Source organism: Schistocerca piceifrons, chromosome 4 (assembly GCF_021461385.2).
Source record: "Schistocerca piceifrons isolate TAMUIC-IGC-003096 chromosome 4, iqSchPice1.1, whole genome shotgun sequence".
Classification (NCBI taxonomy): Eukaryota; Metazoa; Arthropoda; class Insecta; order Orthoptera; family Acrididae; genus Schistocerca; species Schistocerca piceifrons.
The window spans coordinates 29,786,605-29,799,960 of NC_060141.1; the positions used below are offsets into that span (position 1 = coordinate 29,786,605).

Here is a 13,356-nt window from a genome sequence, read left to right on the forward strand (position 1 = left end):
CCTGCTCTGTATGCGGATGATTTCTGCATTTGGGTTGGTTCCTCTTCGATGGCCTCTGCAAAGTGGCAGCTCCAGGGAGCTATACGGCGTGCCTCCGCATGGACCTTTCACATGGGTTTCAATTTTCTCCTTTAAAATCGCGGGTGGTCCACTTCTGTCGCCGTACTACGGTCCACCCCGATCCGGAGCTCTACCTTGATGCACAACAATCACCTGTGGTCCCACAGTTTTGCTTCCTGGGTCTTCTTTTCGACAAGCTCACTTGCCTGCCTCATATCAGACTTCTGGAGGTAGGTTGTTTCTGTAAACTCAGTGTCCTTCCCTTCCTTGCCCACACGTCTTGGGGTGCCAACCAGTCCACGCTCCTCTGCCTTTATTGGGGTTTAGTGCTGTCTCGCTTGGACTATGGTTGTCAAGTTTATGGTTTGGCTGCTCCTTCCACACCGCGCCTCCTGGATCCGGTCCACCATCGTGGTATCCGGCCAACACTGCCTTCCCTACTAGCCCTGTTGATAGTCCTTGGTTGAAGGTGGGATCCCCCCCTCCTTTCTGTTTGGCGGTCCTAGCTTCTGGTTTCTTATGCAATCACTGTCCGTTCCTCTCCCACTCATCCTTCCTATTCTATCCTGTTCCCAGACCAAGGACATCGCCCGAGGGCGGGCTTACCGGTTGGACTCCGCCTTGTGTCTCTTTGCCGTGATTTTTAGCTTCCTTCTTTGTCCTTTCTCCCATGTTCCCTCCCAACCCCCCCCCCCCCCCCTCCTTTGGTTAGTTCCTCTGCCCCGGATTCGGATGGATCTGTGCTGAGGTCCGAAAGATTCCGTTTCCCCGATGGTGTGCCATTGTTTTTTTTTTTTTTTCTCTGCCGAATTTTATGGGAGTTTTGGGATGCTGTTGTTTTTTTACACTGAAGTCTCTAAATCTGCTGATCGTGTGGGATATGCCTTCACATCCTCTGTTGGCACGGAAAATCATCTCCTGCCAACTACATGTGGGGTGTTTACTGCAGAATTGACGGCAATTTCCCAGGCCCTTACCTTTATTACACAGTCCCAACTCAATAGCGTTTTGCTATGTACGGACTCAATGAGTGGCCTTCGGGCTATTGACCGGTGTTTTTCCCACCACCCTTGGTCTCGGCCATCCATGACAGTCTCACTGATCGTCACCAAGCTGCTTTTTCCGTTGACTTCCTTTGGGTCCCTGACCATGTGGGTATCCCAGGTAATGAGCTTGGTGATCGTTTGGCCCTTCTCTATAAACCCTCCTGGAGCTGATTTTCGGCTTCACATCAAATCCCACTTCGCACAATCCTGGGCCAACTATTGGGAGGCTACCTCCTTGTGTAATAGACTTCGTGCAATGAAGGTGACGCATGGCGCATGGCATTCTTCCTTCCGCCTCTCCCAAAAGGGCTCAACCACCCTGCGTTGTCTCCACGTCAGTCATACCAGGCTGGCCCATGGTTTTCTTTTGCGTAATGAGCCACCCCCACTTCGGGGTGTGGAGCCTTCCAGTCAGTAGCCCACATTTTGGTGGAATGCCCCCTTCTTTTGGCTCTGCGTACTAAGTACAGACTTCCCCGCACTTTACCTTTAACATTGGCAGACTATTCCTGGATAGTTGAACTGTTTCTCAGTTTCCTCTGTGAAAGTTTTTTTTTTTTTTTTTTTTTATTCTCAGTTTTAAGGTTTTTCATCTCACTCTAGAGTAGGGGCAGGGCAGTGAGGGTTGGGGTGTCTCCCACTGTAAGCTGTGTTTGGAGATTCCTGTCTCCCCTTCCTGGCCAAGATCTTCTTTTCTTTCCCTTTTACTCTGTTTTTATCACTTTTCACATTTGGTTAGTCTCGCTTCTTTACAATACACACTTTCACAATCTAGTGGTTGAACCACTGCCCTACTTGCTAAGTCATTGAAATTATATTTCAGATCTTTCACAATTACTTTTTTCATCTGCAAAAAAGAAATTTTTATATGAAAGTGGCAGGTCATGGATATACCATATTAGCCATATGTAAGCCATACATTTCCCCCCAAAATCCGGGCATGGTCTTGCCTGCACTGCATCAGAGGTGGGATATTTCCTGCCTGTAGCATAGCCTTAGGGCTGCTCACTTGCTGACTTCCCTCATTTTCTTTTCACCATTGACAAAACTGCACTTTTACGTTTTTTAGCCTTTTACTTTTCATCGTTTTGACTTTTCTGAGATGTCAATCTGTCTGAATGGACCACATTTGAAACAAGGGACTGATGACCTTGCTGTTTGGTCCCTTCAACCCCAATCAACCAACTAAATGAAACGTCAACAGTTGAAGCTGGTGACATTGTTACCTAACATACAACAATTGATTTCCAAACTGTAGCAAATTTTGAACTAAGAAGGAGCACTTAGTTGAGTTTCCTGTGATGCAGATAAACAGCACCCTAAATTTACATGCGCGGATTTTGTGGGGAAATGTATGGCTAATATGGTATATCCATGACCTGCCACTTTCATATAAAAATTTCTTTTTTGTAGATGAAAAAAGTTGTTGTGAAAGATCTGAAATATGATTTAAATTACTTAGCAAGTAGGGCAATGGTTTATGTCAGCTTGGGCCTTAAGGGGAATATATTGCCACCTAATTACAACAAAAACCAGTGCATGTAATTCCCGACTCTCATACAAACCAGATCGTAGTATCACAAGGGGAGCAAATGGTCGGTGTAGTTGTACATTTTAAATTCTTAGGAATACAGATGTGTATGAAAAAAATTAGTGAAAGTTGTGCATTCATAATTTTCTGCAGAAACTAAGTGCTGCTATTATAGAAAAAGCCTTGCTGTCATTTATATAAATGTGAAACTGTGCTGGCTTGCATATTTTCACTCTGTTATGCCTTAAGGTCATGTTTTTGGGTAACTGAACATTTATAAAGACTACTTTGAACCTAGAAAAGGGTTATCACAACTGACTGTAATGTTAGGTGCTAGTTCAAAAACACCATGCAAGCGAATGTTTGTCCCTGTACCATCTAATTACTTCTAGATGAGGGAATTTGTAAAACTCTTGCATGCACATGATGTAGTAAATTGGATGCATTTGGCTAATACTTCCTTAGCCGCTATACAGAAAAACTGCAAAAGAACCTAATAATTTAAATGATAAACCTCAGAATTACAAATTAAACTGAAAGGCTTCCTTGTGAGCAAGTCCTTTTATTATCTATAGAATCTAAACTTTTTTCCTTGTGTTTTTTAATTATTTGGTTTTCTTAATTTTTAATTTTTTTATCAGAATTATGTAGGGATTTGTTTCATTGCCAACTAGTTTTGGCGCACATTGTCCCATGCAACTGGATAAAAATTAAAACATCCAAATAAATAAATTTTTTCCGCACTCTTAAAAAGCTGCACCAAATATTTTCAACTGGTATTTCATCATGTTGCCTCAAAAATTATTGAGTAGTGTGAATTCCATGCATGTTTTTACTTCAATCCATATGTACTTGATCATCATATTGTTCCATGTGTCCATCTTCAGCTTAAATGCTATGAGCCTTTCAGACAATGAGGGACAAAACATTGTTAGAAACATTTCAGTGTAAAGCTAATATTTTGTGGGGAAGTGCTAGTCTGGCATAGTGTAACGTAGCATTCATTCCTTTTTAAATGACAGAATTGACCGCCTGTTTCTAACCAATCAGTATTGATTTTTATGCCTGTTTTTGCAGCTCATCTGGTGGATTATCTTCACTTTCACCTTCAAGCCGAGAAAGTGTCGACCCAATAGCAGAACTCCCTGTCCCAGCTGTCTGGAGTGCGTCGTTCAGCAGCTGGGCCTGGTTCCACACCTTCACGCTCCAGCAGCTGCAGATGCAGCTGCAGTTGGAGAGGCAGCAGGTGAGGGTATGTGGGACATCTCATAATTACACATGACTCTACTGGAAATAATTGATTTTTTAATTTTGTGTGTGTGTGTGTGTGTGTGTGTGTGTGTGTGTGAGAGAGAGAGAGAGAGAGAGAGAGAGAGAGCGCGTGCGTGCGTGCGTGTGTGCGCACACTGCTTTTTCTGTTATTTTTTGGGGTGTTAGAAAGTTATTTGATTTGGTCTTCGAAGTTTTCATAATACAGTCGATAATGTGTACATTTCCATGCAGCTAGCTGGATTAAATTTCTGCCACTGCGTATTTGAAGAGTACTGACAGCAGGCATGGAAGAATGTATTTAATAAGGCAAAAGCAAAGCGTAGGATCTGGGGTGCAGCTTATTGGTAATGGAGAGCAGATGTTTTTGTCTTGACAAATGTCATAATAGCAGATATTGTAACCCCCCTCCCCCACCCCCCCCCCTCCCCGAGGGGCTTAGCATTCGTTTGCTGGGTACAGTCTTGGCGACCCCAGGTTCCTGTGCAGGGTAGCAGTGGAATGTTGTGTGTTTTGGAGAACGCTGGACGGGGGCCTTGGCATCACACGAGAAGGCACATACCTCAAAAAAAAATCCTCACCTCAAAGTGTGTAATATGCTGATGAGGGAACAGCTGTTGAGGTAAAACAGTCTCTAGCAGGCAACCTCAGGGGCACCTGCCACCCTCCAGTTGTATAAGGATTACTCAGGCATGCAGGGCTCTGCTCCTGGGTTGACGTTTGATTCCCTGGTGTCCTGTGGTATTCCTGTGGAACAGTCTCATCAAACTACTACTCCTGACGGGACGGGTGTACCATCAGGTAGTAGCCACATCCATTCATCAAAGAGAGCTCAGTTGGTTAATCCTCCCGAGAAGAACTCTCAGAATTCTAGTAACAGGGCACTAGTGTGCCATAAAACTTTCATTGTAATCAAGAAAACAAAGGAAACCTTTGAGAAGGTCTCCCATTTCTGTATCTACAAGGCACTGGAGGGTGTTGCTGGACCCCTAAAAAGTGTCAAACAACTTCGTAATGGAACACTTCTAGTTGATACTAAAATTCAAGCCAAGTATCTAAGTTTCCGGGATATAAGATCTTAGGTGACTACCTGTTCCTTTGAAATTGCTTGCCAGATTTTTGGATTGATGTATGGACTGTGGGAGGAAAATTATTCTTGATAATTTATGTAATTTATGTGCTATCCACTCTGTGGAGGAATGAAAACAGATATTTGATTGATTACCATTTGTTCAAAGAACATATTCAGTGCTCAGTGTACTTGTTTCAGGCTGCACGACAACAACTGGAGCGGTTACCTCGGAGGCAAACACAAACGGCTTCATCAGCAAATACTGGTGGAGCGGGATCTTCGGGTTCAGGTGCAGCTGGAACCACGACAACAGGAAATCCTGCTGCGCCATCAGAGTCAAAAGCTCAGAATTCTCATAACAGTTCTCAGTTCCTGCTTTCTAGGTATATTAATTCTGTTTTTAAAAGCGTGTTAGCAGTACTTTACTAGACTGAACTATTTAGTTTCTTGTTTTGTTGTGGAGTGTAATGCTGATGTTCATTGTTATAATGACTTTCTGTTGTTATTTGGTGGGAGAGAGAACTTGGAGAAAGGTGTTTAGCAGTGAATTTCTTTTAAGGTATCTAAAGTTGCAGTTAACACTTATCTGGAAAACTTTATGTGAAAGAACCTAGTCAAGATGAAATTATCATATTTATGAGTTACATTGATTACTCTATAGTCCAAATTTTAATTTGTGAGATCTGGCTGTATGGAATAAGGAAATATTGTTGTATTTCTGTCATACAATATTGCTGCATGGGAAATCTCCTAGTGGTTTGTCACCCTAAAACCTAAATTAACAATACCAACACTGGCACAAAGGGCAAGGGGATCCGTCAGCTTACCCTTAGGCAGGCATAACTAGAGAGGCTACATGCCAGGTGCCCTGCTGCATGCATTCTGTGCATGCACAAGCCACATTGGCACCCCTGCATGTGATGTCTCCACGACTCATCTATCGTACTGCTTGCTTGTCAGTTGTTTGTCCCCCTTACCCCTGCCCACCTGTGCCCTAGGGTTTATGTGCCATGTTCATAGCCTGCACTGCTTGGAGACAGATAAATGAGCATTATCCAGAAATGAAATTTTCCATACAGACAAATTGTACACTGCAAACAGCAAGTGTCCATGTGAGAGAGTTGCAGGGAAGTGCCACAAACTGCACATGTTGACATCTACGTAATCACTCTTTAGTGCCACAGTTGCAGCAACTGAAAAATAGTTGCTCCGAGTATTTTGGGCAACAAAAGTAGGAAAGTTTAAAAAAATTATACAATGATTTGTGATAATTCTGGAGGGATGAAGTAGTGAAGGCAGCAGAGGATCAAGTAGGTAAAAAGACGAGGGCTAATAGAAATCCTGGGTAACAGAAGAAATATTGAATTTAATTGATGAAAGGAGAAAATATAAAAATGCAGTAAATGAAGCAGGCAAAAGGGAATACAAACGTCTCAAAAATGAGATCGACAGAAAGTGCAAAATGGCTAAGCAGGGATGGCTAGAGGACAAATGTAAGGATGTAGAGGCTTGTCTCACTAGGGGTAAGATAGATACTGCCTACAGGAAAATTAAAGAGACCTTTGGAGAGAAGAGAACCACTTGTATGAATATCAAGAGCTCAGATGGCAACCCAGTTCTAAGCAAAGAAGGGAAGGCAGAAAGGTGGAAGGAGTATATAGAGGGTTTATACAAGGGCGATGTACTTGAGGACAATATTATGGAAATGGAAGAGGATGTAGATGAAGATGAAATGGGAGATAAGATACTGTGTGAAGAGTTTGACAGAGCACTGAGAGACCTGAGTCGAAACAAGGCCCCGGGAGTAGACAACATTCCATTAGAACTACTGATGGCCTTGGGAGAGCCAGTCATGACAAAACTCTACCATCTGGTGAGCAAGATGTATGAGACAGGCGAAATACCCACAGACTTCAAGAAGAATATAATAATTCCAATACCAAAGAAAGCAGGTGTTGACAGATGTGAAAATTACCGAACTATCAGTTTAATAAGTCACAGCTGCAAAATACTAACGCGAATTCTTTATAGACGAATCGAAAAACTGGTAGAAGCGGACCTCGGGGAAGATCAGTTTGGATTCCGTAGAAATGTTGGAACACGTGAGGCAATACTAACCTTACGACTTATCTTAGAAGAAAGATTAAGAAAAGGCAAACCTACGTTTCTAGCATTTGTAGACTTAGAGAAAGCTTTTGACAATGTTAACTGGAATACTCTCTTTCAAATTCTGAAGGTGGCAGGGGTAAAATACAGGGAGCGAAAGGCTATTTACAATTTGTACAGAAACCAGATGGCAGTTATAAGAGTCGAGGGGCATGAAAGGGAAGCAGTGGTTGGGAAAGAGTGAGACAGGGTTGTAGCCTCTCCCCGATGTTATTCAATCTGTATATTGAGCAAGCAGTAAAGGAAACAAAAGAAAAATTCGGAGTAGGTATTAAAATTCGTGGAGAAGAAGTAAAAACTTTGAGGTTCGCCGATGACATTGTAATTCTGTCAGAGACAGCAAAGGACTTGGAAGAGCAGTTGAACGGAATGGACAGTGTCTTGAAAGGAGGATATAAGATGAACATCAACAAAAGCAAAACGAGGATAATGGAATGTAGTCAAATTAAATCGGGTGATGCTGAGGGGATTAGATTAGGAAATGAGACACTTAAAGTAGTAAAGGAGTTTTGCTATTTAGGGAGTAAAATAACTGATGATGGTCGAAGTAGAGAGGATATAAAATGTAGACTGGCAATGGCAAGGAAATCGTTTCTGAAGAAGAGAAATTTGTTAACATCGAGTATAGATTTAAGTGTCAGGAAGTCGTTTCTGAAAGTATTTGTATGGAGTGTAGCCATGTATGGAAGTGAAACATGGACGATAACCAGTTTGGACAAGAAGAGAATTGAAGCTTTCGAAATGTGGTGCTACAGAAGAATGCTGAAGATAAGGTGGGTAGATCACGTGACTAATGAGGAGGTATTGAATAGGATTGGGGAGAAGAGAAGTTTGTGGCACGACTTGACTAGAAGAAGGGATCGGTTGGTAGGACATGTTTTGAGGCATCAAGGGATCACAAATTTAGCATTGGAGGGCAGCGTGGAGGGTAAAAATCGTAGAGGGAGACCAAGAGATGAATACACTAAGCAGATTCAGAAGGATGTGGGTTGCAGTGGGTACTGGGAGATGAAGAAGCTTGCACAGGATAGAGTAGCATGGAGAGCTGCATCAAACCAGTCTCAGGACGGAAGACCACAACAACAACAACAACATATGACTCATTATGCAGCAGATTTTCTGCAAAAATTAGCTAAGGATTTGCTGTCTTGTCATGTAGTACAGAGCCTGCTCATGTCCCATGGTTTGTTTTTAATGGAAGAAATTGCTCTTTAGTTGGCATTCATACTGCCGTGACAGCAGATTTATGTGACACAAGAATATAGAAATTTATTCCCATGGCATGATAACTGAATTAATGTTTTTGGTGAATGTTGAGTAGCTGCTCGTGTTTGCTACAGTGATCCAATAAATATTTTCCAGTAAACAATGTTTTCTTTCTATTTACAGTTCTAGGGAATCTAGCTTTCTAGATAACTTCAGTAGTATGATCTATTGGATAGGCTTTTTCATATATGTGACATGTTGCGTGGTGGCAATCGAGACAGGAAGGTGAACCACACCTGGATTGAATCTGCAAGTCAGATTAACAATCGTGGCTGGTGTACTGGCCAACTGTGGATTATAGTTGGTTTCCCATGCTCTTTTAGGCTTGTCCCCAATTAACATCTCAGAAATCTTGATAAACAAATAGTTAAAATTTGCAGAGCAAAATTTACGTGATTCACAGACAGGTGGCGCACGTGACTTCCCTCCCTCAAGTAACTGGTGACAGCAGTAACAGGAATAGCATCTGGTCGCAAAGTTAAATAAAATAAATTGGCCAAATCTTGGAACACAGCAGCACCATTATAGACAGGATTAATGTGAAGAAAAATGTTACAGTGCAACCTTTTGGTTCAGACCAAATGGAAGCTTTATAATTTTCTTTTAGACAAGATTGCACTAGTGCATTTGCCATTTCTTTCAAGTTTGCTAAGCTGATGTGTGACGCGCGCACACACACACACACACACACGTAATAATGCAATAGTAGTGCATATATTCATACATAATTGAAATAGTAATTTGTTACTACACCCTGATCTCAGTTTTCCAGATTTTCTCAAATGCTCTTGTTCAGTAGTAATATAAAAATAATGCAACAGCCAAACATAATATCATAAAAAAATACTTTGTTGGATACTTACTGTAGTAAAAATGTGAGCAGTGATTCTAGGGCGATCAGTATGAAATTACAAAATGTGAAATATTGCTGAAGTAATGAAGTGCATGCATTTGTCTCTCAGTACTACCTGGTTGCGTTATCCTGTCCTGTTATGCTAGGTTAATGTGTTTTATCTCGTAACCCACATCATCTTGCTATTGTTTTCGCCTTGTATGTCCTTCCTTTTCCAAAATCATTTTATCTTTTCAAAACTGAATTAGAATTTCAGCTACAGCATATTTTGAGTTGACAATAACGGTGACATCAAGAGAAGAGCTAATCAGGCTTCTCGTAGAAGACATTAATTCTTATAGAACTGGAATGCCTTTCAGGAGTGGCCTGGTAGTGAATTTCATTTGCAAACAAGTTCACATTGTTGATTAATTTTACTAATTGGCTTTTCCTCTGCTTGTGCCAGAAATTGATTCTTTTTTACTTGGCCACAGAAAGGATATTGATCATTAGTAGCAGTAGTAGTAGTAGTAGTAGTAGTAGTAGCAGCAGTAGCAGTAGCAGTAGCAGTAGCAGTAGGCTGCTAAGGGACTTGAAGCTCCCATGCCGATCTCACATAATTCATCCAGCTTCTCCTGTCCCGTGCTGCCTCTTCGCAGTTATTTATCCCCAGTCGTTTACATATGCAGTCAATTTCATTGTGCCAAGTACTCCTGTGTCTCCGCCTTGGTCTTTTGCCATATGGCTTCTCCCTGAATATTCTTAACACAATTTGGTCTTATTTCATTCTCATCAGATGTCCAGTCCATTGCAGTCTTCTATCATTTATTATGTTTACTATTGTTGGTTGTTGTGATATCTCATGGATTTCTATGTTGTCTTCTCTTCCAGCATTGTGATTCATTGTCATAATATCGTCCAAAGATTTTTCTGTAAACTTTATTCTCAAACACTTTTAAATGATGGTGTTCTGTTTTTGTTAGGCTCCATGTTTCTGCCCCATAGATTAGAAGTGGTCTGATGATTGTATTATATAACTTTATTTTAGCTTTCCTAGTCAGCAGGGCTAGTCCTAATAGTTGGTTTGTCTTGCTGTAGTATCACTGTTTAGCACTTTTTTACATTCTTTATATTAAATTTTCAGTGTAGTTAAAATCACTCTTCCACTGTGATGTCAGACATTGACTGATGATAATAACTTCTTTATTCTGCAGCAGTATCTTGAGAGAAACAATTACCAAACAGTATTGTAAATATGCTTACAATCAAGTTGATACCAACTGCTACATTTTCAAATAACTCGTTTCTTAAGATTGGCTGCAGCTCCCTCCTCATGGCTAGTCACAAATGGGTAGCACATCATGTAACTTGGCTGAACGGTCCTGCCATGGCTGGATTACAATTTTTACTAAGCGGGCTGCTTGTCAGCACTATCATAAAGTCAGGACATAACGCCACTGTTAGGCATGACAGTGGAAAATTGTACGTTTTGGAGTGAAGTTGCTTAAGTGCCAGATCATGAAGGTGTTATAAGCCTGTGCATATATAAAAACAAAATGACTTACGTGAGGTGCATGGCTGCTGAGAAGATTCAACTTTGAAACACTTCATGGGATGCATATACTGCTGGTAGGTATCAGCAAAAATGAATAGGTGTTCAGAAGGCATGTTCCCGTGATGCAGTTTCAGCTAATAATTGTTATGGGGTGTATTCTGTTCTAAGTTGGAACAGAATGGTTGTAATGAAGATCTCTCCTCCTCCTCCTCCTCCTCCTCCTCCTCTTCGCCCCCCCCCCCCCTCTCTCTCTCTCTCTCTCTCTCTCTCTCTCTCTCTCTCTCTCTCTCTCTCCCCCCCTCCCTCTCTCTCTCTCTCTCTCTCTCTCTCTCTCTCTCTCTCTCTCACACACACACACACACACACACACACACACACACACGCACACGCGCGCACGCGCGCGAAACTATAAAATATACAAAAATATCAGGAAGAACTAAATGGAACACAAAAAGCTTGTAAACTCTCTGTAATAGTAGTCCTCTTATTGAATCATAAAATGGTGGAAAGGGTGCATGCTTCCTAAAAAAGAAGAATCTGGTGGTTTACATAAGTGGTAGATGGTAATAAACTGAGTACATGGATACAGAGTACTAACTGTGGGACACGACTATTTAGACTGTTATGGCTTTCAGAAATCACGAACAAGTATGCAGCTCAGCAAAAGTTTGAAATGTACATTGCTAAGGAGTGCAAGATCGGTTTGGGTATAAGTTTCTAAATATTATAAACTTTTTCAGTAAGGCCACAGTTGTTCTGGAGGCAATTGGTTAGAGGTGCAATGTGTTCTGAAAGTTCCTGAACCCACTAGAAAGACTCAACATAAAAGTTGATAGAACATTTTGTGCAAGTAATCTCCACATTTTCCAGCACTGCATGACCACAGAACAAGGGGTAATTGGAACTTTAATTTTGCCAAAGATACTAATTTGCTATTCTCTGTGCTGCATCGGGAATTGTCCCTCTGTGGGTTTGCTGGTTATTTTACATCTCTACTTGAGATATGAAGTTGGGTAAATCTAGTAAAACACTTATAATCAGGAGAAGGGTGTTCCTCATGGGGACAGGCTGTGTGCATGTTTTCGTGCGTGTTTTCAAAATCTGGAGATGAATGTTCCACAGTAAGTGGCTTGCTTTGTTGAATGTGTTCTGCTAACACATTTGAGTCTAATGAGCCAGCTATCCAGTTAATACCCAGATCCTGAGGAAATTTGCTACAATTTACAATTTTTTAGTAAATTTACTAATCCACTTATCTCTTTAGGCAGTATATCAGCTTAACCTCCCATCCTTCCTTTTTGTGAATATGTCTACATTTAGCACAAATAAATTATACAAGGATTTGTAGATATTACTCTAAAGATACTGTTTTTCAGCATTTTTATTTTTCTCTGAAGTGGACAAAATTTTTGTAAGTCGTAGGGAATGGTAGCCTGTTGATTTAAAATCACTTGTCAGCAGGAAATACTAAATGCTTTATTTATAGGTAAAGTGTTCTATTGTGAAATGTGTTTTTTTCCCCCCTCTCTCATTTTTACAATTTAGAGAACCTCACTCGGGTATGAAATCTTTCAAAACACTCGGTAACACAAAAGCCTGCGTTACATGGCCTACAGTAGTATCTGGTCTCTTTGCCCACTGCCTTTCCTGCAATATTCCCTTGTGCCCAACAGACGTTACATCTTCTAGCTGGATTTGTTTTCTTTCGTGTTGGTGGCAGTTTCTCAGGAAAATGACGTGCTGTGAGTCTGTTTGCACTTGCAACTCCAGATGCTTAATGTATGTTTTTATTTAGTTTCACTCCTCATTTTTGAACCAATTGCTTTCCTAATTTACAGATAAAATCTGCTAATGCATACTTTTTTGATATTTTGATATTGGGAATAAAGTTAGCATTCACAATTGCCCTCATAAAAATATTGAAGAAAATCTTTTCCCACCATTTCACCATCTTTCTCTGGAAGGGATGGTAACTCATCAGCTGGTCTCCTCTGTCAACACGTTTTACGCAAGTTGTAGTCTAGTACAACATCTGGCTTTACTACCTCAACATATCCACTCCTGGATTTTACATGGACATGCGAAGCAGTCACCTTATACTGTGTTGACAACATGTGTACATCAAGTTTGTCTTTCCATCTCAAGCAGAAAACATGTCCTTTGCGATGAAATGTCATTTCTCGTTTCTTTGGTTTTTGATTCATTAGGTCTCTAGGCAAACCTATCCTGTTCTTCATCACAATACCAAATCCCAATGTATTTCTTTCTCATAGTTCTTCAAGGACTGCAGGACTTGTATAAAATTGTCCATGTATTCCCCATGTCCTTTTCTCAGGTAAAAGGAACACAGCCTCAGCAACAGTAATTTGACAGAATTGTCAACATTCCTTTTCCTCCAGTATAAACTTCAGCATTGCAATGTAACCTGTTCGAGCATCTTTTACGACATACTGTTTTATCCCATATTTCTCTGGTTTGTCTTTCATATAAACACACAATCCAATTCTTCCTCAAAAAGGATGTATTGCTTCATCCACAGCCCAATTTGGTGATGGATAA

At 40.9% G+C, this 13,356-nt stretch overlaps 1 protein-coding gene across 1 annotated transcript in view; it reads left to right on the forward strand.

Moving 5' to 3' along the window:
• The window catches only part of LOC124794888 (E3 ubiquitin-protein ligase KCMF1-like), a 93,125-nt gene that overhangs the window by 73,550 nt on the left and 6,219 nt on the right, over positions 1–13,356 (forward strand). The window contains 4 exon segments of the mRNA XM_047258584.1: positions 3,715–3,781; positions 3,783–3,837; positions 3,840–3,889; positions 5,177–5,361. Of these exon segments, the coding sequence (XP_047114540.1) occupies positions 3,715–3,781; positions 3,783–3,837; positions 3,840–3,889; positions 5,177–5,361 (357 nt within the window).